The 23,251-nt window shown below is 45.0% G+C and overlaps 2 protein-coding genes across 5 annotated transcripts in view; both read left to right on the top strand.

Moving 5' to 3' along the window:
• The window catches only part of Sin3a (SIN3 transcription regulator family member A), a 58,340-nt gene extending 48,379 nt beyond the window's left edge, over positions 1-9,961 (top strand). For 2 of the 3 annotated variants that reach the window (XM_071608477.1, XM_071608478.1), the window contains exons 18-21: positions 550-642; positions 1,758-1,852; positions 6,412-6,637; positions 8,846-9,961. In XM_071608477.1, coding sequence (XP_071464578.1) covers positions 550-642; positions 1,758-1,852; positions 6,412-6,637; positions 8,846-9,076 — 645 coding nt within the window. In that variant the 3' untranslated portion in view covers positions 9,077-9,961. The remainder of the gene's footprint in view (positions 1-549; positions 643-1,757; positions 1,853-6,411; positions 6,638-8,845) is intronic. The other variant, XM_027923611.2, reaches the window with a different exon arrangement.
• A 2,074-nt stretch (positions 9,962-12,035) lies between these two features.
• Man2c1 (mannosidase alpha class 2C member 1) lies at positions 12,036-23,134 on the top strand. Of its 2 annotated transcripts, XM_027923616.2 has the most exons (26): positions 12,036-12,176; positions 12,451-12,576; positions 12,970-13,093; positions 13,954-14,024; positions 15,328-15,505; positions 15,785-15,974; positions 17,196-17,302; positions 17,465-17,575; positions 17,968-18,060; positions 18,180-18,296; positions 18,471-18,566; positions 18,664-18,809; positions 19,170-19,293; positions 19,619-19,740; positions 19,860-19,945; positions 20,069-20,224; positions 20,430-20,527; positions 20,724-20,818; positions 21,072-21,176; positions 21,259-21,415; positions 21,529-21,672; positions 22,019-22,128; positions 22,230-22,309; positions 22,477-22,625; positions 22,707-22,816; positions 22,902-23,134. In XM_027923616.2, exons 1-26 carry the CDS (start codon positions 12,079-12,081, stop codon positions 23,026-23,028), a joined length of 3,120 nt encoding a protein of 1,039 aa, XP_027779417.2. In that variant the 5' UTR covers positions 12,036-12,078; the 3' UTR covers positions 23,029-23,134. The 2 variants fall into 2 exon arrangements, with proteins under 2 accessions (XP_027779417.2, XP_027779422.2); XM_027923621.2 differs by lacking the exon at positions 21,072-21,176.
• The last annotated feature ends 117 nt before the right edge of the window (positions 23,135-23,251 follow it).

The following is a 23,251-nucleotide window of genomic DNA, read 5'->3' as shown; positions in this document are numbered from 1 at the left end:
TACCTGACACAAAAATACTTCTTTAGCATTTTATTTTAAACACCATAGACTTGTTTACATGTTTGTATGAAGTCTTGGAAGTGGGATTATCAATCAAATGGGCATATGTTTTTTTTCCCCTTATGAACACAAATCTCTTTTGGTGTGGGGGGGAATCCAGGACTTCACCCATGCTAGGCAGGCTACATCCTACCTCTAAGCTACATCCCAGTCCAAAATACTTGTTTTTTAAAGCATTCTTAATGGCTATTATTATTTTTATTATTTATTATTTTAGCTAATTCAAGAAGTACCTATTTAATTTTGCTAGTAGCAAGATTGGACTTTTTGTTGTTGTTTATTTGTTTGTTTTTTAATCAATGGCCTCTCAAATTTTGAGTATCTTCCTCAGCTCTTCAGTTAAAACAAAATCTTAGAACTTTATTTCCTCCCCAACTCCCAGAGCTTCAGATGTTAATAGCTTTGGCAATTACCGATTAAAAAAAAAAAAAAATCTCTGATAAAATCAAGATTTTTGTTATTGTTTATACTTTGACTTCTTATTTTCAGCTTATGTTCATTCAGAGCCAAGGCCAGGTTCAGTTGACCATTGAGCTTTTGGACACAGAAGAGGAAAACTCAGATGATCCTGTGGAAGCAGAGGTATGGGCAAGTGTATTATAGATCCTGTATGCCAAGCAGAACTGGCACATCCTGAGCGTGCCTTATGGCCCTGTCTTCTAGAAGACCAAAGCTCCTGAGGTCTTTTTGAGGGATCAGAATGCTTAAGGTGAAGGTCATTCCAGCCATGTTTTCAACTAAAGAGAATGGCTGACTGCTGTGGATGTTTAAGGTTGATGGCAGTCTCATCTTACCCTCAGTGAAGCCATGTCTCCTGAGAAATCATGGTTGGCATCTTTGCTGTTTTTCATAAAGTATAAGAAACAACAAATGAGATGTTATTGTTAGTGTCATTATCTTGACTCTTTGTTTCATGTTAATTTTTATTAGGCTAGGTGAAGCCAGAAATTGTAAATTCATAGAATTGACAGAATGATGTGATTATTATAGTTGGTCTGGCAGGTAAGATAAAATTATCTGTGGGGAAATAAAACACGCTAGTGAGCCAATTTCTACTCATTTGTGATTTCTATTGGTATTGGGGATTAAACCTGAGGGTGCTCTACCACTGAACTATACCCCAAGCCCTTTTTATTTTTTGAGGCAGGGTCTCCCTAAATTGCTGGGGCTGTCCTTGAACTTGCAATCCTCCTTCCTTAGCCTCCCTGATGGTATTACAGATGTGTATCACTATGCCCAGCCCCATTTATGACTTCTGATAACTTAAGCATATCAGAGAAACTTGTCATCTTACTGGGTAACAGAACTTATTTTTCATTTTGTTTTTGTGGTACTAATTCTAGGGCCTCTTACATTGTAGGAAGTGTTCTGCCACTGAGCTGCATCCACAACACTTTTAATTTTTTATTTTAAAACACTACCTGGCTAAGTTGTCCAGGCTGGCCTAGAATTTGTGATCCTCCTTCCTCAGCCTCCCTAGTAATTGGAATTAGGTGTATGCCACTATGCTTGGCTTTGAAATTTTTTAAATCTAAGAATTATATTGAGTAGCAAACATGTCATTGGGGAAAAGTTTGGTTTTGTCTGATTTTAATCTTGACATGTACAGTTAGTCATAGAATTGACTAAACTGCTTGATGAGGATGTTGCTCAGTGTTTGATTCCCCTCCACTTCCATTTTGTGTTTTTCATCCTAGAGATGGTCAGATTATGTAGAACGATATATGAATTCTGATACTACCTCTCCTGAACTTCGTGAACATCTGGCACAGAAACCAGTATTTCTTCCAAGGTGAGTGCACCAAGTCACCAGTTGGCAATCTATACTTGTGCACAGTTGAGGATTAGAGAGTTAAATCAGATTTGGGTTTTCATGTATTCTTGTTTATTCTATGTGCTGAGGATGCTAAATTCAAGGTTTGTGTGTCTATAGCAATACATACTTACCTGGAGCATGCCTCAGAGCATTAGGGGGGTGAGAGTTTTAAAGAATTAGCAGTAACTTCCCTGCACTGAATGGGTTATTGGAGTCTGCAAAGTTTGGTGATTGATCAGGAGGACTCAGCACGTAGTTATACCTTTAACTAGGTTTTATTACATCAAGAAATTATAAGTAAAATCGGCAAAGGGAAAAGGTGTCTGTGGCAAAGTTGGAGGAAAAGGCCCAAGCTTCCAAGAGTCCTCTCCCAGTGTTGTCACATTAGACACTTTTAATTTTTCTAATAATATATGTGAAATGCAGTCTACCAGGGAAGCTCATTAAAGCCTCGATGTCAGGGTTTTATTGAATGCCAATTATGTAGGTGCCCTCTTTCAGACATGTACCAAAATCCCAGACTCAGAAGAAAAGCAAATTTGGGGCATAAATCCCAGTTCGTATAATTAGTAGGTATATTGGGCCACTGCATGATTTTTGGAAGCAACTGAAGATCTTCCCAAATCCTAGATGCCACACTCAAGCCAAGGGCCAAACTTCTAAGCAGGCATTCCAAAGGATAGCAGTCTTAGAGCTGCTGTGTTAACACTTTTTGGCATAGAATTTTTATTTATTTATTTATTTAAACATTTATTTTTTAGTTATAGATGTATCCAATATCTATTTTTATGTGGTGCTGAGGATAGAACCCAGTGCCTCATGCATGCTAGGCAAGCACTCTACCACTGAGCCACAACCCCAGCCCTGGTATAGAATTTTAAATCCTCCCCCTATATTCAGGCAAATTGTAATGGTGATCTTCTAAGTATGAAAATGATATTTTAGCTGGGCATCTGTGGTATAGGCCTATAATCCCAGCAGTTTAGAAGGCTGAGGCAGGAGGATAGCAAGTTTAAGGCCAACCTCAGCAATATATGAAAGCTTTGTCTCAAAAATAGAAAGGACGAGGGACATATAGCTCATTGGTAGAGTAACCCTAGATTCAGTTTTTAGTGCTAGAAGGAAGGAGGGGAGGAGATAAGGAAAAAAGGAGAGAACAATATTTCAGAAGTTAGAAAATAGATAGAATGGGAAATTTAGAATTGAAATCTTACATTACTAAAAAAGTAGTATTCCAGGGCTAGGGATATAGCTCAGACGGTACAGTGTTTGCCTCGCATGCACAAGGCCCTGGGTTCAATCCCTAGCACTACCAAAAAAAAAAAAAAAGTAGTAGTATTCCCTCACTATTGGACTACTCCTAACAAGAACATGGAAAAGAGTACCTGCCGTTTTCCCTACTCATTGATTCATTTAGCAGAGTTTGATTAATTACTGTGTGCCAGTATCCTTTCAACAAAACAGACATGGAGTCTGTGTGACAGAAACATACAGTGGTGTATTTTACACCAGATTTCAAGATTTTTGTGTTCATACTGTGAGAACAATAGAAACTGATAAAATTATTCTAGGAGTAGGACAATGAAAATGTATAGAAACTTAAGCCTAAAACTTTGGTTTGTTTTCTTTTCTTTCTTTCTTAAGGACAGTTTAGCTTTAATAATTTAGCACTTCTAACAGTGTTTAACTTCAGGAGACTTTGAAATGCTTTACAATAAAAACTGTTTTCCTTAATTAGTAGAATTAAGTAGAAGTAGAATCTGTGTTGTCAGAAGTTAATTCTCATATTCCTGAGCTACTGGGAGATAAAATCATAAAATAGGATCCTCACTTCTACCTACCAAAAATGTAAGGCAAAGTGTACATTTTAGTGTTGCACAACCATTAAGACCATATAATTTTAGGCACTGATAAGTTAAATGATAGAAAAAGGTGCCTCTCATTATAGGAATTTAAAATTGGCTGTTTATAAAATAAATGATGAAGTAACTGGTTACAGGTCAAACAGCCTATGTACGGTACAATCAGCAAATGGAGTCAAAAGGATCACATAAAACATATTGTCCTCCCCCTTTTTTTTTTCCCCCAAACATCAAAAACTAACTCAGAATTGCTCTTTTAATTATTATATCTATTAGTTTATACTTCCATCTGAAAATAATATTTGAATGGAACACATTTGAATAGCTCATACAGCACATGTTTTCTATGAAGTTTAATAACTCATCAGGCAATGCTTAGGTTTAGGCAAATGTTAAGAATTGCAATGAGCAACATCTTATGAATTTCAAGATAACACTGTTTTTTTGTTTGTTTGGTTTTTTTCCCAAATATGGACTAAAGGTAAAATCTAAAAGAACATATATAGTAAAAAAAAAAAAAACAACTATTTTTTTTTTTTTTTTTGGTATTCAGGTACACACTTTCAGTAAGCTATATTCCCACCCTTTTTATTTTTTAACAGGATCTTGCTAGGTTGCCAAAGCTGGTCTAGAACTTGTGATTCTCCTGCCTCCTCCTCCCAAAAAATCCTCTGGGATTTTAGGTGTGTGTCACCATACCTGCCGTAAAAAAAAAAAAAAAAAAAAGCATTTTCTAATTTAAAAGACATGTAGTAAATATAGACATGAATTAAATGCTAAAAATTTTACCTCCTTACACACAAACCAAATCAGAATAAACACAACTTTTTTTTGGTCCTGGTGATTGAACCCATTGGCATTTTTACCATTGAGCTACATCCCCAGCCCTGATTTATTTTTTATTTTGAGACAGGGTGTAAGTTGCGTAGGGCCTCACTAAATTGCTGAGGTAGGCCTGAAGGGGGATTATACTGATAATAATTACTGTATTAGAAACCAAAACTGAAGATTGTTTAAAATGTTTAATTCACTAATTCAAAACAAAATTGGTGGAGTAATATTGTTTATTATTCTGCAAATCTCTTATGTCTGGCTTAATAAAACAGCTGAATTTCTATCTGCTTCTATATTCAATCAGTTGTATTAAATAAGTGGAGAAAATCTGGCTTGACACACATATCTAGCTGGAAAAGGACTGTTTTCATAGAATTGTAATATTCTTTGAGATGACAACAAAACTTAAAAATTTCATAAAGGTTAGTGCAATATTAATGCAAATATCAATGAGTTTTTCATATAATTATGTTAAAATCCTTTGATTTATCTTATACCTTGAAGGAATTTTTTTTTCATTCATGATTTCATAACTTCATGTGATTGGTTATTTGGAAGATACTAGTTTACTGAGTTATTCACAAAATACTATATTTTATATTATAGTATATATTATGTATATACTATATATAGTATTATTTTATATAATATTATATTTTATACACATTTTATACCCCACCCCCAAAGGCACGCTCACTAATGCTGCCACTGATTTCATCAAGCACATTTTGTAGTTTTGCCTGAAAATTTAAATCTTAACATTGATTGCAAATATGTTCAAAGGTCCTTGAGAGTGTTGGGCACGGTGGTGCACACCTGTTGTAATCCCTATGACTCGGGAGGCTGAGGCAGGAGGATTTTGAGTTCAAAGCCAGCCTCAGCAAAAGAAAAGCGAAGTCCTAAGCAACTCAACAAGACCCTGTCTCTAAATAAACTACAAGAAAGGGCTGGGGATGTGGCTCAGTGGTCCTGGGTTCAATCCCCAATACCAAAAAAAAAAGTCCTTGACATAAAACATGATGGAAATCATGTTTACAAAGATCATCTTCACTGAAACAATGTTTTTAATAGCAAACTATGGGAAACAAAACCATTGTCTACCTGATAACCTGTCTTCACTGAATGTTGTTGAGAATTAGGCTAAAAACACTACTCCCCCACTCCTTTTGCATCCATTGATGTTGTAAATATTTTCATTCCTACCTATTTAAAATGGCAATGGGTATAAGCTATCTTTCGGAAAAAAATTAAAAATGGGCCTTCAAATTATTTTCTATTATGTGGTTAAGTTATTACTCTGTAGTAGTTAAAGAGAATGAAAAAGCTTGGGATGGTGGTGACATCTGCCAGCACAGCTACTCAGGGGGCTGGTGTAGAGGATCACAAGTTTGAGGTCTCAGCCACTTAGTGAGACCCTGTCTCAAAAAAATAAAAAGGACTAGAAGGCATATATCAGTGATAGAGCACCCATGGGTTTAATTCCCAGTACCAGGAAGGGAGGGAGGGAGGGAGTGAAAGAAAGAAATCTATGTAGTAAAATTAAAAAAAAAAAAAAAATCAAGACAGTAAGAAAAAAGTTGAATAAAATATATAGTATGATCATATTTTGTCATTTGAAAAACATCCTAGTTGAGTGTGATGATTGACAATTGCTATTTTTTTAAATTCTGTGTATCTTTGCCATTTAACTTTTTATTTTATTTTACAATAAAACCCTTGAACATTTTTTAATACAGGTAACTAAAATTGTGAAAAGTGCTCTGAAGGCATATAATAAGAAAAGCTCATTTGGTGTAGAAGTTATAGAAATCTACATCTGGATGAACTTTCATCCTACAGGCATTTTCTGCTTTGCAGGAATCTTCGCAGGATCCGTAAGTGTCAGCGTGGTCGAGAACAACAGGAAAAGGAAGGGAAAGAAGGAAACAGCAAAAAGACCATGGAGAATGTGGATAGCCTGGATAAGCTGGAGTGTAGGTTCAAACTCAATTCCTATAAGATGGTTTATGTGATCAAGTCAGAGGACTACATGTATCGAAGAACTGCCTTGCTCCGGGCTCATCAGGTGAGAACCAGTAACAAATTTCTCTTCTTAGCCATGAGTGGGCTGGGGGTAGGGGGAGGTTCTGATTGTTTTCTTCTCTTTTTAAAAACCTCTTCTTCCTTGTTCTGATCATGATGACATATGCCTGTAATCCCAGTGACTCAGGAAGTTAAGGCAGGAGGATCACAAGTTCAAAGTCAGTCTCAGCAACTTAGCAGGCCCTGTCTGAAAATTAAAATAGATGTGGCTCAGTGGTTAAGTGCCCTGGGTTCAATCCCTGATAACAGGGGAAGAAAAGGGGGGGAAGAAAAAAAAAAAACTCTTCTTAAAACTAAGAAGTGTTGGGTAAGCAGGTACATTAGTTTGCTAAGGATTTTGTAGTGGAGTACCCCAAACTGTGTGAATTAAAGAACAGAAATTTAACCTGGGCGCAGTGGCACACACCCATAATCCCAGCAGCTCTAGAGGCTTGAGACAAGAGGATCACAAGATAAAAGCCAGCCTCAGCAAAAGCAAGGCAACTAAGCAACTCAGTGAGACCCTGTCTCTAAATAACATAAAATAGTGCTGGGGATGTGGCTCAGTCGTTGAGTGCCCCTGAGTTTAATCTTTGGTACATCCTTATCTTGAAGTTCTGGAGGTTAGAAGTTCAATATTAGTGTATCAGCAGGATTGGTTCTTTCTGAAGACTGGAAGGGAAAATAGCTTCTTGTGTTCAGCTGGCAATTGTTGGTGTTTCTGGATCTTTGTGTTTTTTTCCTGGGTGCAATATCTGTATCCAGATATATCCTAAGGATATATCTGGACTTAAACATAGGAATTTTGGGATGTATGGTTTAACCCATAAAAGCAAATACCTGATTCCACATTCTAGTGAAGCTCTTCCCAGTATTTACCTTTCAAATGGTTTTTGATCTTTTGTTTGCATGGATCCTCTCTGTTTTCACATTCTGTTGCCATTGTGCTACCTTCCTGATGAATTATGTACCAGGCCCTGGGACATAACCATGAAGTAGAGCAAATGTGGTATTATGACATGTGCTACTAGGGACACAAACCAGATGAAGGGCTCAAGGGACGGACATGCAGTCCTTGCTTTGTTGGAGATTTCTGTAAGGAGGTGAGGTTCAAGGCCTGAACAATGTAAGGAGCCAGTGTGGTGAAGAGTTGAGGGAGAAGTTTTTTCTATTCAAAGAAAATGTCCACTACTTCAAGGCACAAATAAGAAGTAGGCTACTAGGGTAGCAGTGGAATTGTACAAATTAGATTGTAGATAAAATTTGGAGATAGAATTGACAAGATGTGGTGGTGAGTCAAATGTGGAGGTAAATGAAGAGGCATCAAGGATGCCTGGTTAATTTGGGGAATTTTTTGTTGTTATTCTTAAATTGAAAGTTCAGCAATATACACCTGTTTACAGGAAGGGATTGTTCAGTTTGGAGGTAAAGCAGACTGTGGAACTGTTAAGTTGGAAGGGACTACAGAACATTCAAGGTAGAGATGTAGGGCAAGCAATTTAATGTATTTTCTCATGGCACCGAGTATAGCTGCTTGTCTCTAATTCAGATTTTTCAGGGAGCTGAGCTATGCTTTTCATATGGATACCAGTGAAGATCTGTGCCTAGACTCTGCTGGCCAGAGTAGGGTAATAATGGTAAATGGAGAGTGAGATTTAAGACCTTCACTTTGCACTGTATGTCATAGAAATAGATCTCCATGCTGATAGAAAAGACTTAACAGCAAGAGCTCATTATTTCTTATCTGAGGTACATTAGAAACAGCATGTCTGAATTCAAATGCAAATTTGTGTCTGAAGAATATATGTGTGAGATCTTGGGTTTGATCACCCAACACTACAAACAAAAAGGGGGGGGGCAGATTTGTGGGACTAAGTAAATTTTGTATTGTTAACAAATTCCCCAGGTGATACTGATGTATACTAAAATTGAGACGTATTATACTTACTCTGCCCAGGTGCTGTATTGGTAATTCTTCAGAAGTTTTATGGGTTTCCATCTCCTTATGGTGCTCTTACGTTCTTTTCTCTTTTAACAGAAAATATCTATTGCCTTCTTTTTTTTTTTTTTTCCCTACTTAATTTTTAGCCAGTAATATCTAAGAGCCCACATCTTCCTTCTGCTACTTTAAGATAAAATTGAACTTTGTATTTAAGGGATTTTTGGTTATGCTGCTTCTTTTTTTTTTCTTTTCCTTTTTTCTGTTTTATAGTCCCATGAGCGTGTAAGCAAGCGTCTACATCAGAGGTTCCAGGCCTGGGTAGATAAATGGACCAAGGAACATGTGCCCCGTGAAATGGCAGCGGAGACCAGCAAGTGGCTCATGGGTGAGGGGCTGGAGGGCCTGGTGCCCTGTACCACCACCTGTGACACAGAGACCCTGCACTTTGTGAGCATTAACAAGTATCGTGTCAAATACGGCACAGTATTCAAAGCCCCTTAACTGCAAAACCAGAGAAGATAACTTGAGGGGTGTGTGTGTGTGTGTGTGTGTGTGTATGTGTGTACGCGCGCGTGTGCGCGCTCATGCTCACACACACTGAAGAAGAAAGGACAATGCCTTTCAAGCCTCACTGGTCTCCCTGAGACATGGCCACTGATGCAAGCTGGCACCAAGTAGGATGCACATAAGGAATGTGAATACCATACAAAGCTTGAGCTGGCATTTTTCCCAGGGGATTTCTGAGTATTAGCCTGCCCTGGAGGGGAAGGAAGTCCATGCAAGCACAGAGATAATGTGGCTTGCTTGCACACACCAGCAGAGCTACGAATAGTCTCCTGACCTTCGATGAGAAAACCGGATGCTGTTCACATTTTGACTGGATGAAAGTGCATTTACAAAACAGATTGGGGAAGGACTTAACAGTCAAATGGATTGTAACTATTGATGGTCAGCACTCCTCTTCATTCCCTCCAAAAAGGAAAAAAAGGCTGGATCTGGCTTTTTTTTTTTTTTCTTCTTCTTTCCTCCTGGTCACTTGAGCACATCTAAAATCACCCATTAGGTTTTTATCTGGGACTCACAGTTTGGCTTAGGGATTAATCATCTTGTGGATTTGATTCCTGACAAATCCCTTGCTGCCCACCCTTTCTCTCTCCTCTGGTTCTCAACTTCAACAAGTTCAAATCAGTTGTCCTTTTTAGCTCCCGTGGAACTGTTTTGTACCTGCTCCTTTACTAGTCTACCCTAGTGCCATCCACCAGCTTTACTCTGACACACATGCACACACACACAATTTTAACTTGTTTTTTTTTTTCTTTTTTTGTAAATAATGTACATACTGTCAATTTTTTATTAAAAGAAATATGCTTTGATGTGCTAGCATAATTGCTCTAGCTTCTTGTGTACCATAGTACTATGTGGCTTCAGATTTAGAACCTATGAACAGATGTATAAGACATTTATTACACTTTTTACCAAAGGGAGTTACCATTGTAGTACTTTTGTGTAAAACTTTGTCTTCTCCTTCACCTCCAACTTTTTCTTTTCTTTTTTTTCCTCTTTTTCTTTTTCTTTTCTTTTTTTTTTTTTTGTACATAAATAAAGCTTGGTTCTTACTTAAGGAATAAATTTTCAACCCAAGTCCCTTATCCTCACCAGAGAACTGCTGTGAAGCAGTGATTCTGGCTTCAGTTCCTTTTTCAGGGTACAAACAGAATTTTGCTTTAAGTAGTCAATAGTCACTTGCCCTCCTCCCAAATCAAAATACCCCAAAATTTAAAAATAGAATACTTCAATCTTTTAGTACATGTATTTCTTTCTTGAAATACTTTTTATATTGGGTGTTTGTTAAGCTATGTAGCTTGTATTTACAACTATTTTTTTTTTTTTTAATCTTCTCCTTATTGGGAATGAGAGTGAACAACTTAAAATACCAAACCAGTATTTGAAAGAAGTATGTATAAGGTATGAGGTACAAGTGGGCTTGGGAGGGAGAGAATTTGATAAATTTCCTTAGCAACTCCAAGTGGGAGATAGACAGATTTTTTTAATCACATAAAATTTAATTGGCATACATTTAAACATGAATGATAAGGAATTTTATATGTGAATAACCTGGATTTTCTGAACAAAGACTAACTAGCCCTCAGTCATCTGGTGGGTTTTTTTTTTTCCAGCAACCATCACCCTAATCATACTAGTCACAGTTGTAATCAAGAGTGTTTTGTGTATTTTTTTGTTCACTTTTTAATTAAAAATCCCCAACACCAACACAAAGAAAAAGTTTGTGATTTTCAAAACACAAGGTATATCTTTGTTTTTAGGCTTTGTGTTACAGGGTGACAACAGATGAATGGCAAAAAGAGCCCTGTGGGAGTAGGAGGTTCTAGGTCAAAGCTGGAACAGATCCTGACTTGGGGGAAAAGTGATAAGTACTAAGTGGGACAAAAAAAACTTGAGGTTTTCTCAGCAATAATTCACCCATTGCCTTGTGCTCCCCCTCAAGAAAGATCATGATGACTTGGGGCTATGGGGGAAAATTAGCCTGACCCCGTCAGCCACAGGTGTTGCTGCCTCTACACAGTATTGTCCTAAGCACCTAATCACATTTGACATTCTGAATTTGGTCACATTTATACGTGACTTTCTTTTGAACTGTTGTCAACTTGGTCAGTATTTCCACTAAAATATCAGGGCTAATGTGTATATATTTTACCTTCTGAATACTTTTGTAGACAAGATTCTAGCAAACCCAGAAGGGGGAAGAAGGAAGCATACTAGTTGCTCTAATACAGTAGGGATGATGAGAATGAAATTATTTCTGGCATTATGGCTTCCATGGACTCTGCAGTCCTGTATGGTGAAATACATTATTGGGATCCCCAATACTCTGACTCTGATCTGCAATCTCAAATAAAAAATTTTCATTTCTAGTGGTGAACAAGAGTTAGTGGTTGAGATTCATGTAGATAATATAAAGCATGGAAGAGAGGCTTATTGTGGTGCAGATCTCTTCCTATTATTTAACATTCTGACAACTGATCACTAAAAACCCATCTGGGCGACTTTCCAGGTTAAACAGAACACTTTACCTGTTAGCCAGGATACCTAAACCAGAATTGGTGTTGGAAATAGAAAGCAAAGGAATTAAAAGATTGCTGCTTCACAGCCGTGGGTTTGTAGCAGCCAAGGCTCCCGCCTGTCGTGCTAAATGAATAAGTTGTAAGTCTGTCTCAAGATCCTTATAGAGCTTTTGCCAAGCTTACCATTTTATTTAGGGATTTACTCTGAGGCCTGCTATCTCAGAGTAGACTAGAGAGCTTCAAAAGCTTAGCTTCTAACCCGGAAGTTCAGACAGTGGCTGGGCCCCTCAAAGCCGCCGGTGTTCCAAGAAAAGCTGCCCGGGCCGGAAGGCGCCTGTCAGATGCCGGAACCTTTAGTTCCAGGCTGTGGACCGTGCAGGCAACACCCAGAACCTTCCGGGGAGAGGAGGAGGGCGCATCATGGCGGCGCCAGCCCTGAAGCACTGGCGCACCACGCTGGAGCGGGTGGAAAAATTCGTGTCGCCTGTCTACTTTACTGACTGTAACCTCCGTGGCAGGTGTGGCCCCTTGCGAGGAGTTGGCCGATTGCACCCTCGTGCTTCAGCCTTACCTTCCAGGAGAAAACAGGCTGTAGCCAGCTGGGTCGCGGGACTGAGTGCTTGCATTGGACAGGGCGGGACTCAACAGGAGATGGGTAGAGGATGGGATGTGCTGAGGGGCAGTTCTCATGGCGGTGAGCTGGGGGAAAGCTTGTTCCCCTCACCTGCCGGCTGGCTCAAGGGCAGAAAGGGGGTGGCCTCAAGCGCGCGCCCACCGTCCCCTCCCGCTTAGGCTCTTCGGGGATAGCTGCCCTGTAGCCTCACTCTCCAGTTTCCTGACGCCGGAGAGGCTTGCCTACCAGGAGGCAGTCCAACAGGACTTCAGCCCCGCACATGTCGGCGACACCTTCGGACCCACGTGCGTAATGCCCAGCCTACGGAAGCCTTTCCAGGCTTGCTCACCACCTTGAGGCAGAGCCCTTCATTGTCTATCCTCTGCCCTAGACAGCTGCTGGGGACAGAGCAGCGCTCTCTGCTGGAAACAGCTCCCTGGTCCCTCAGAGTCTTTATGGAAGAGTTTTCATGCTCTCTGGACATCCCTTATTTTCCTGATCAGGACCCCTGATTCCTCTGCCTCTTTTCCTCACTTTGCTGTTCACTGGTTCCTACTTTTTTGGGGCCCAGAGCTGAGTACCTTGTGATGCTTCAGATACTTGGAGGAAGTATCAAACCCCTGCTGACACATAATCCAAGGAAGTATGAGGACAGACAGGACTTCAGTCCTAGGCTCATCAAAATGACTCTCTTGCAGATGGTGGACCTGCTGGTTCAGGGTGGAGCTGAACATCCCAGAGGCATGGGTGGGCCAGGAAGTTCACCTTTGCTGGGAAAGTGATGGAGAAGGCCTGGTCTGGCGTGATGGGGAACCTGTCCAGGTGAGGGTCTCTGCCCTAGAGCCAGGTGTGACCACATTTCAGCTCTGTCTTGAAGGAACAACAGTTACGGTTTTGCCTGCGACTGGTCTCAGGATTTCAAGACTGGGGAAGTAACTGCTTGGATACCACTATGGTGGGTCCGTAGTTTATAGCAAACTAGTGTTTATCATATGTAATACATGCATATGGAGGAATTTTCAACTGTTCTAGATAGTATAAAATAAGACAGTTATGTAATTTTCCCCTGAAGTAATAGGTTTCTTCTACTCCCCCATCTCATTCCCTAGATATAACTCTGTAAAGTTTTATATCAGGTTTAGTCTTCGTAATCCTATGTGACAGGTCTTTATGTCCATTAAGAAGAAGATACATAGAGGTTTGCTCACTGGTTCACACAACTTCCATTCCAAATTGGCTTGGACTCTGGATCTGGGTTTAGGACTGTTGTTCTTCCTGACCTAAAAGAAGACAGAGCCCTTCCCTCCTTCACTGGCTTGACAGATGTCTCCTGGTGCACTGTCTGCTAAGTACTAGGGACACAGAGAACAAAGCAAACCTGTCCCTAACTTCATGGAGTTTACCTTCTGATATTTATTCAAGGTGTGCACAGGCCTCCTAACCCCTGCCCAGGACTCAAGACCATGGGCTTTATTGCTAATAAAAGGTGCTCTTTGGGGGTCATGGTGCTGGCTGCCCTAGAGAGTGAGGCACCTACTACCAGGGGTCCCTAATTTGTCAATCTTGGCCTTAATTTGAAGAGAGGAGCTAAGGACCACTTGAAGGAACTTGGCCTCCCTCAACTTATATTTCACTTGAACTGTCCAAAGTCCTCAGGCCCTCTCTTCTCCCCTCCCTACCAGGGGTTGACCAAAGAGGGTGAGAAAACCAGTTATGTCCTGACTGACAAGCTGGGAGAAGGAGACCCCCGAAGGTGAGTGAGTCCCTGTGCCCTGTTGATCTAGGAGGAGCTGGGGCCCAAGTAACCTCAAAAGCACCCCTACCTCTAATACATCCATCTTACATAGTTTGTTTTCAGAAAACATGATTTTTTCTTGTGCTAAATACAGAAAAGCACGAAGAAATTAATTTCCATTGTCTTATCACCTAGAGATGACCAGTATTAACATCTCAGCTTTCATATTCTCAGTATTTCAATTAAAAAAAAAAAAGAAGAAAAGTTACAGTTAAGATTATATTGCTTCTAAATTTTTACTTGTTTGTTTTTTTATTGCAGTGCTGGGGATTGAACCCAGGGCCTTATGCATACTAGGCAAGCCTCTACCACTGAGCCATACCCCCAGCCCTGCTTTGATACTTTGCATCCTGACTTTTAACATTTCATATCATAATGTAGGATTTTATGATACCATCTGAAAGGCTTCTTATACATTATTGTATTTTATGTTTATTGAAACTGTTTCAAATAGTTCCAAACACTGGGAATATGGTGATGAATAACCTAGTTCTCACCAGGCATTGTAGTGCATGCCTATAATCCTAGTTACTCAGGAGGCTGAGGCAGGAGGATTGTAAGTTCAAGGCCAGTCTGGACAATGTAATGGGACACTGTCTCAAAACATACATACATACATACATGTATGGGGATGTGACTCAGTAGTAAAATGTCCTTGGGTTCAATCCCCAATACTACAAAAATAATGTCCTCAACAGCAAAAGGAAATAGAAATACTCATAATTACAAAACCAATGAGGGTTCTGAAAGAAAATACTGGAAACTCAATAGGTAATCTGCTAGACCAGGTAGGGGTAGGAGGAGAGTCAGAAAGCCAAGTTTGCTCTCTAAAGGTTAAGTAGAACAGTTTCACAGCTGAGATGGCATACCCAGGAATGGCCACCCCATGTTGGCTTGGTATGAACACTCAGCCCTGAGAGATCCAAGCATGACTTTATTATACAAAGAGGATTCTGAGACAGACATTCCTTGTGCAGGCAGCTTTGAAAATATGAAGCTAGAAAGCAGTGTAATTCACTTGATTCTAAGCTTGGCCACTATTCTCCCTGGCCAAGGCAGAACACTTAGGAAATGGATTTCACCTGGTGTTTCTACCATGATCCTCCTGCACACACACCTGATACAACATGGAATCTTCTGGGTGGTGGGTCCTGGAGGTGAATGGGGAGAGGTCAATTGAATACCTCCCATGTGTCCCTCCCTATGCTCCTAGCGTCCTCTGTCAATCTCTTGGCCTGAGGCTGCTGCCCTATGTTTATAGCCTGACCCTCTATGTGGAAGTAGCCTGCAACGGCCTCCTGGGGGCTGGGAAGGGAAGCATGATTGCAGCCCCTGACCTTGAGAAGACATTCCGACTGAGCCGAGCTGAGCTGGCTGTATTCCACCAGGATGTCCACAAGCTCCTAGTGGATCTGGAGCTGCTACTGGGCATTGCTAAGGTACTGACACCCCTATTTTCCCTATTGTCCTCTAGATCCATGCTCCAGATAAGTTGGGTTTTTTTGGTTTTTGATTTTGGGTTCAGATTGTTGGGACTCTGGGAATCCAGAGTAGGAAGAGGGTTTCCTTATGTAAAGAGATGGTGCTGAATGGGACCCCTAAGAGGAGCAGAGATTTGAGGTGGTGGGGGGGTCTTACTGGGATACTTGGGAGGTCATCTGGGGCCTAGTTCTAGAGTTGTGCTCCAGAGGGGGATTAAGGGCAGATACCTGTTTCAGGGCCTTGGGGAGGACAACCAGCGCAGCTTCCAGGCCCTGTACACAGCCAACCAGATGGTGAACGTGTGTGACCCTGCCCAGCCTGAGACCTACCCAGTGGCCCAGGCCCTGGCCTCCAGGTTCTTTGGCCAGTGTGGAGGTGAAAGCCAACATACCATCCATGCCATGGGGCACTGCCACATTGATACAGGTAGGGTGTTAGCTGGCTGGGTTGGCTGGGAAGGAAGGAGTACCTTTCAAGCTCTGGCTATGCCCTGGAAGTACAATGTGATTCTCAGCAATTTCTTGCCCTTGGAGTTTAGATTTCCCTATCTGTAAAAGGGGGCAGAGGCACTGAACTGTGCTATGCTAGCTGAGGTTTATTTATTCTCTCAACAAAATCTGGTGCATCATGAGGCCACTTGCCAGACACCAAGGGTGGCATTTCAAAGGCTGATGATCACAGAGTAGGCCAGCAAGCACAGTGAAGGGAAGACCTGTGGGAGACTGGAGAGTCAGAAGAGATACTTAAGCCCAAGTGAGTTGGGGGATTCAGAGAGGCTCCCTGGACAAGGTGACATTTCACTTGAGTGAGAATGAGGACGTTTTTGTTTGTTTTGGTTCTGGGGATTGAACCCACGGGTGCTTAAACTTAAGCTACATCCCCAGTCCTTTTTTAGTATTTTATCTAGAGACAGGGTCTTGCTGAGTTGCTTGGGGCCTCACTAAGTTGCTGAGGCTGGCTTTGAACTTGAGAGTCTCCTGCCTCAGCCTCCTAAACCACTGGGATTACAGGTATGCACCACCGCACCTGGCAAGAACAAGGAAATTTGACTAGGGTGCCCACGTCCTCAAGATTGGAGTAATATGAAATTAATTGAGGTGGCCCAAGTATAGGGTGAGGTTTCCAAGGAGGATCAGGAGTTGAGCTGATGGTATTTGTTCCCCATGGTATCTGAATCACAGAACAAGGTCTCTTTCTACGGTGCAACGGTGTAAGATAGATAGCATGAAGGGATTCTGGGCTGAAAGAGTAGGAGCTAAGGCCTAGAGGTCTGGAGAGGCTGTAGTGTCTTCCCAGACAGGTTAATCGTGGGTGCTGTGCCCTTGTTTCAGTGTATCTATCAGATGTACAGGACCAGGCTAATCCCTATTCCCTCTTAGTGGGTCCTTCTGGGGTATCTGAGCCTCAGTCTGAGGCTATTCTACAGCCTGGGGCCTCTGTTTCCTAATCTGCAAAAATTTATCTCATATCCCCCGGAAGCACCACAGGGCTTTGCAGGGTAAAGGGCCTGGAGGGGAGGAAAGCTAGGATAGCCATTTGTAGGCCCAGGTTGGGCCTAGTTGAAGTGCTGGGGCAGGTGAGGGACCAGAAATCTATGAGGAGCCAGGGACTTTGCCACTCCTCTGCCCTTACTCCTCTCCTCTGTAGCCTGGCTTTGGCCCTTCAAGGAAACTGTACGGAAGTGTGCCCGGAGCTGGGTGACAGCTTTGCGGCTTATGGAACAGAATGCTGAATTCATCTTTGCCTGCTCCCAGGTCAGAGGGCAACTGCATGAACCCTTTAGCTCTCTTGGCTCTTGAGTGTTTTCAAGCCTGAGAGTTGCTCCTCACTCTCACCCACCATAGAGCTCTAGATTCTTGACTCTAGGTAGAGTCATTTTGATTCCTGGCCCAGCTTCCACCCCATTTGCCCTACAGGCTCAGCAGCTAGAGTGGGTAAAGAACCGCTATCCTGGCCTATATGCCCAGCTCCAGGAATTTGCCTGCCGAGGGCAGTTTGTGCCTGTGGGGGGCACCTGGGTGGAAATGGTAAGTACATTCAACAGTCCCTCAGCTTTCTTACATTTGGCCATGGCCTTCCCTCAGATGGCCCAGGATCCCTTGGCTGTGCTGGTGACTTCTGCAAGTCATGAAGGGCTTATTATTGCAGGGCTTATTAGTCCCTAGAATCCCAAGATCTGGGAATTGCAGAGGAGTTGGGTCTTCAGCAGGGGGCAGGCTATCTGCATGGCCCGTTCCCAGCAGCACCCTGAAGTTGGACAGTTGGGCCTGAAGCAAAGAGATCAACGCTTCCTGGGGCCTGGCTGTAGAATTGTGTTGGAGCAACCCTGGCTTCTCTACAGTGGGTGGGTTGGCCTGAACTCCTGCCTGTTTCCTATCTAGTACTAATCTCAGCTGCCTGTCTCTCCCCTCACTGCCAGGATGGGAACCTTCCCAGTGGAGAAGCCATGGTGAGGCAGTTCCTACAGGGCCAGAACTTCTTCCTGCAGGAGTTTGGGAAGATGTGCTCTGAGGTAAACGGGGAGCTACTTCTCCAGGCTGTGCTTGGGTAGAGTGAGGGTTGGCCTAGAGTGCTGAGGAGCTGAAGGTGGGGACAGCTCCACCTGGAGCTCCAGAAGCTCTCTCCCTATAGTTCTGGCTGCCAGACACATTCGGGTACTCGGCGCAGCTCCCCCAGATCATGCGCGGCTGTGGCATCACACGCTTCCTGACACAGAAACTGAGCTGGAACTTAGTGAACTCCTTCCCGGTGAGCAAGCCTCAGGGGGCCAGGGTCACAATGGGCCTGGATCCTAACTGGTCCTTTCTCTTCACCACGACCTCTACCAGGATGGTACAGCAGGCAGAGGAGCTGGTGTGGAAGGCCCACTCTGCCTCAGCCCTGACTCTGGACTCTCCTGTGCTTCTGTCTCCCTGCTGGCAGCACCATAGCTTTTTCTGGGAGGGACTGGATGGCTCCCGTGTGCTGGTTCACTTCCCACCTGGTGACTCATATGGAATGCAGGGCAGTGTGGAGGAGGTGAGCAGATACCTATTGACTGGGTGGGGGATGCATTGGAGAATTCTGGCTATCCCATCCTAGGCTGACCCACATTGACCTTCTCCCACCTCTCCAGGTGCTGAAGACTGTGACCAACAATCGGGACAAAGGGCGGACCAACCACAGTGCCTTCCTCTTCGGCTTTGGGGATGGGGGTGGTGGCCCCACTCAGACCATGCTGGACCGCTTGAAGAGGCTGGGCAATACTGACGGACTGCCCAGGTCAGGCCTGGGCCGTTAGTAGCCCTTGGCTGTCACGAAGCCCTACTCTTAGCCCTTACCTGTTGCCTTTCTTCTGCTCATACATGCCCCCCCGCCACTGGACAGACCTTATCCTGCTCTAATCCTGCCCCCTTCCCCAACTCCTACTTGGAAATAGGGAGGAGAAATGCTGAGGGTGGGAAGGAATTCAAACCCACCACAGTATGCAACTCTCCCAGGTATCCAGTCCAGTACTGTATGGGCAGGGAGGCTTTCTAGAATGGCTTCCCTGTCGGGGCTTGACTCTTTATCTCTTGGAGTAGAGGAAGGCTGAGCTTTGTGGCCCCTGGCAGGGAGGCCCAAGCTTGTGGTCTCCCTCAGGGTGCAGCTGTCTTCTCCAGGGCAGCTCTTCAAGGCACTGGAGAGTGACTCAGAACAGCTGTGCACATGGGTCGGGGAGCTCTTCCTGGAGCTGCACAACGGCACTTACACCACGCATGCCCAGGTCAGGGTCAGGCTGCTGGTCTGCCATAGGTCTGCAGAGGGCAAGGGAGGGAAGGGACAGAGCCCCTGTTCCAACAAGAGGCTTGGAGGCGAGAAGTATAAGAACTTGGTCTTCAGGAAAGCTTGCAGGAGGCAGGACAATCTCTGTAGAAGAGGAAGGTTTGGGTGGAGGGGAGCAGAGGAGAGCACTTAGGGCAGGTTGCCCACATGAGGCCTTATCTGGCAGTCCCTGGGGAGCCATCAGGAGTTCTGAGCAAGGAAGGGCTTTGGAAGGTGTCCTGGGATGCTTGAGCAGACTCCAGACTGATCCCTCCACCTGGGCACAGATCAAGAAGGGGAACCGAGAATGTGAACGGATCCTACATGATGTGGAGTTGCTCAGCAGCCTAGCCCTGGCCCGCAGTGCCCAGTTCCTATACCCAGCAGCACAGCTACAGCACCTCTGGAGGTCAGCCTAGCATCTACCCACCAGTGCCTACCTGACCTCTCACCACAGACATCTCTAAGGCTGCCCCTCCTAACTTCCCCTTCTCCAGCCTTTCCCCTCCCTAACCTGGGCCCCTGCAGGCTCTTACTTCTGAACCAGTTCCATGATGTGGTCACTGGAAGCTGCATCCAGTTGGTGGCAGAGGATGCCATGAGCCACTATGAAGGTGAGGCTGACAACAGTCCTGCTACTCTCTCCAACCCAGGTCTGAGCACAGTGTCCTTTGAGGACACTCAGGTCATCTCAGATGCACTGCCCCTCCCCCTATGACCAGCCAGTCTCTCCTCAGATATCCGTTCCCATGGCAATACGCTGCTCAGTGCTGCAGCTGCAGCCCTGTGTGCTGGGGAGCCAGGTCCCGAGGGCCTCCTCATTGTCAACACACTGCCCTGGAAGCGCACCGAAGTGTTGTCCTTGCCCAAGCCTGGAGGGGCCCACTGTCTAGGTATGAGCTGAGAGGTGGACTGCTACTGTGTCAGAAGAGACCAAGGCCAGACAGATCAAGGCAGGGACCCTCCCCTGGGGATCTCTGCCTTGGAGTGTGTCAGGCTGGGGAGTAGTAGCCACATCCTTCATTACCCCCACCCCTGCCTGAGCAAGGTTTGTGGAAGGTTAGGGAGGCTGCACTGATACCCAGGCCTCATTCCCAGCCCTGGTGACAGTGCCCAGCATGGGCTATGCTTCTGCTCCCACCCCCACCTTACCGCAGCCCTTGCTGCCCCAGCAGCCTGTGTTTGTGGTACAAGAGGTGAGTCCTGGTGGTTCTTGGTGGGGTAGGAGCTGGCCTGGGATACTGCCTAATGACTTGGGTGTTCTGAGTTCCCTATCCTGGAACAAGGGGGTGGAGCAGTACACAGCCCCAGCAGGGCTGGGGTGGAGCTGGGGCAGCTGTTGGTTGTAGGAAGCCTTTATAGACACAGCCTCAAGGCCCCCTCCCACTCAAGACTGATGGTTCCGTGACTCTGGACAATGGCATCATCCGAGTGAGCCTGGATCCAACTGGCCGCCTGACATCTCTGGTCCTGGTGGCCTCTGGCAGGTGCCAACTCCTCACTGTCCTTTCCTTGTGCCTGGCAAGAGGATCCCAGACCCTGTTCTTTTTGTCCCTTGGCCACAACACTGCCCATAGCAGTCCACCAGTGTCTCTGGGTTGGGACCCACACAAAGAATAGCATCAGCCAGGCTAGGAGTCCCTGACCCCTGGGTCTCCTTACCTGCTCCTACCCCACCAAGTGCAACTGGAGAAAGCAAGGTCATAGAGTTGTAAAACACCAATCCCCATGTCCTTCCAGGGAGGCCATTGCTGAGGGTGCTCTTGGGAACCAGTTTGTGCTGTTTGATGATGTCCCCTTGTACTGGGATGCATGGGATGTCATGGACTACCACCTAGAGACACGGTATAAGCCGGGCAGGACTAGAGACAATGTGGGGAGCTGGGGAGATACTGGCTGCCCTAGCTTAGTGCCTCCCATCCCACAGGAAACCTGTCCTAGGCCAACCAGGGACCCTGGCAGTTGGCAGTGAGGGTGGCCTTCGGGGCAGTGCCTGGTTCCTGCTACAGATCAGCCCCAATAGTCGGCTTAGCCAGGAGGTTGTCCTGGATATTGGCTGCCCCTATGTCCGCTTCCACACCGAGGTAGCAGGGGCAGGGTGTGCCTATCTTTCCCGAGTGTAACTGGTAAGGGGGGGGCCAACCCCAACCAATGTGTGTCCCTCCCTTCCCTGTTCCCTTCTCTCCCCTACTCCTAGGTACATTGGAATGAGGCCCACAAGTTTCTAAAGGTGGAGTTCCCTGCCCGAGTGCGGAGCCCCCAGGCTACCTATGAGATCCAGTTTGGGCACCTGCAGCGGCCCACCCACTACAACACTTCTTGGGACTGGGCTCGATTTGAGGTCCGAAATGGGGAAAGAGGGAAAAGGAGGGGCTTTGATCCTCTGAGGAGACTAGTTGTGTGGTATGGGAGAGGACGAGGAAGATGGCCAATATTTTCTGCCTCCTAATGTGTCGGGCATTGTGCTAATGCTTTAAATTTAGTTTGATACTCATGACCATTTATTCCCACTTCACAGAGGAGGAAACAGAGGCTGAGGCAGGTTGGGTGGTATGCCCGGGGTCTCCTTGAGTGGGAGCTAGAATTCAATCATGGGTTCCAAAGCTTGCTGTCACCCAAGTGACAGAAGCTCTGAAGACTAGCGCACAAAGAAGGGAATGGGGCTACTAAGTGAATCTGCCTTTCAGGTGTGGGCCCACCGCTGGATGGATCTGTCAGAGCACGGCTTTGGGCTGGCTCTGCTCAATGACAGCAAGTATGGTGCATCAGTACAAGGCAGTGTCCTCAGCCTTTCACTGTGAGTGGGGTGCCTACCACACCAAAGACTGGCATGGGGTTTGGGCCTTCCCAGGATGGAACTCCAGCAGCTCTAGCTGGGTCCATATTTTCCCACCCCAGCTTGCGGGCACCTAAGGCCCCAGACACCACTGCTGACATGGGGCGCCATGAGTTCACCTACGCACTGATGCCTCACAAGGGTGAGTTCTGGGGATACTGGGGTTCTCCTTGGGCCCTAGACACCTCTGCCCTTCTCTGAGCTTGCAGAAGTCATTGGGTTAAACCCTGGGGCCTGGCCCCCAGCACCCTCTGGAGGCATGGGGGGAGCCCGTTTTCCACCATGCCTCTCTTTCTGGTCATGTCCCAGGCTCCTTCCAGGATGCTGGTGTTATACCTGCTGCCTACAACCTCAACTTCCCCTTATTGGCACTTCCGGCACCAGGCCCTGCTCCTGCTGCCACCTGGAGTGCCTTTTCCCTATCATCACCAGCAGTCGTATTGGAGACTGTCAAGCAGGCAAGGAGCAGCATGGTCTGGGGGTGGGGTTCCTGACTGGGCACACCCTCAACCTCTCCTACCACCTGCCTCCCTCCCCAGGCTGAGACCAGCTCCCAGAGCCACACACTGGTCCTGAGGCTGTACGAGGCCCATGGCAGCCATGTGGACTGCTGGCTGCATACATCACTGCCAGTTCAGGAAGCTGTCCTGTAAGCAAAGCAGCAAGGTGGGGATGGAGGTGGAGGTGGAAGTCCTACCTGCTCCAGGTCCTCACAGGCCCTTTCTGTTCTCCAGCTGTGACTTCCTTGAGAGGCGAGACCCTGCTGGCCACCTGCCCCTTCAAGATGCCCGACTAAAGCTCACCTTTTCTCCCTTCCAAGTGAGGTCCTTGTTACTTGTGCTTCAGCCTCCACCAAACTGAGGATGGTGTTTTGTTTATGGAAAGTTTTGGGAAGTCCTCATTTCTGCCCCCCAAACCTGAAACAAGGATCAGCCACTTCTTATATAATAAATCCTTGGATCAGTAACCCTGCTGATAATTCCTCCCGACTCCCAAGAATTCATCCTCAAGCTTAAAGGGATGGCTTCTTCCCAGGTATATAGAAGCAGAGACAATATCAAAGGGGACCTTTGTGTGCAGGGTC

Source organism: Marmota flaviventris, chromosome 2 (genome assembly GCF_047511675.1).
Source record: "Marmota flaviventris isolate mMarFla1 chromosome 2, mMarFla1.hap1, whole genome shotgun sequence".
In the NCBI taxonomy this organism is placed as follows: Eukaryota; Metazoa; Chordata; class Mammalia; order Rodentia; family Sciuridae; genus Marmota; species Marmota flaviventris.
This window is presented reverse-complemented; position numbering and strand designations above follow the sequence as displayed.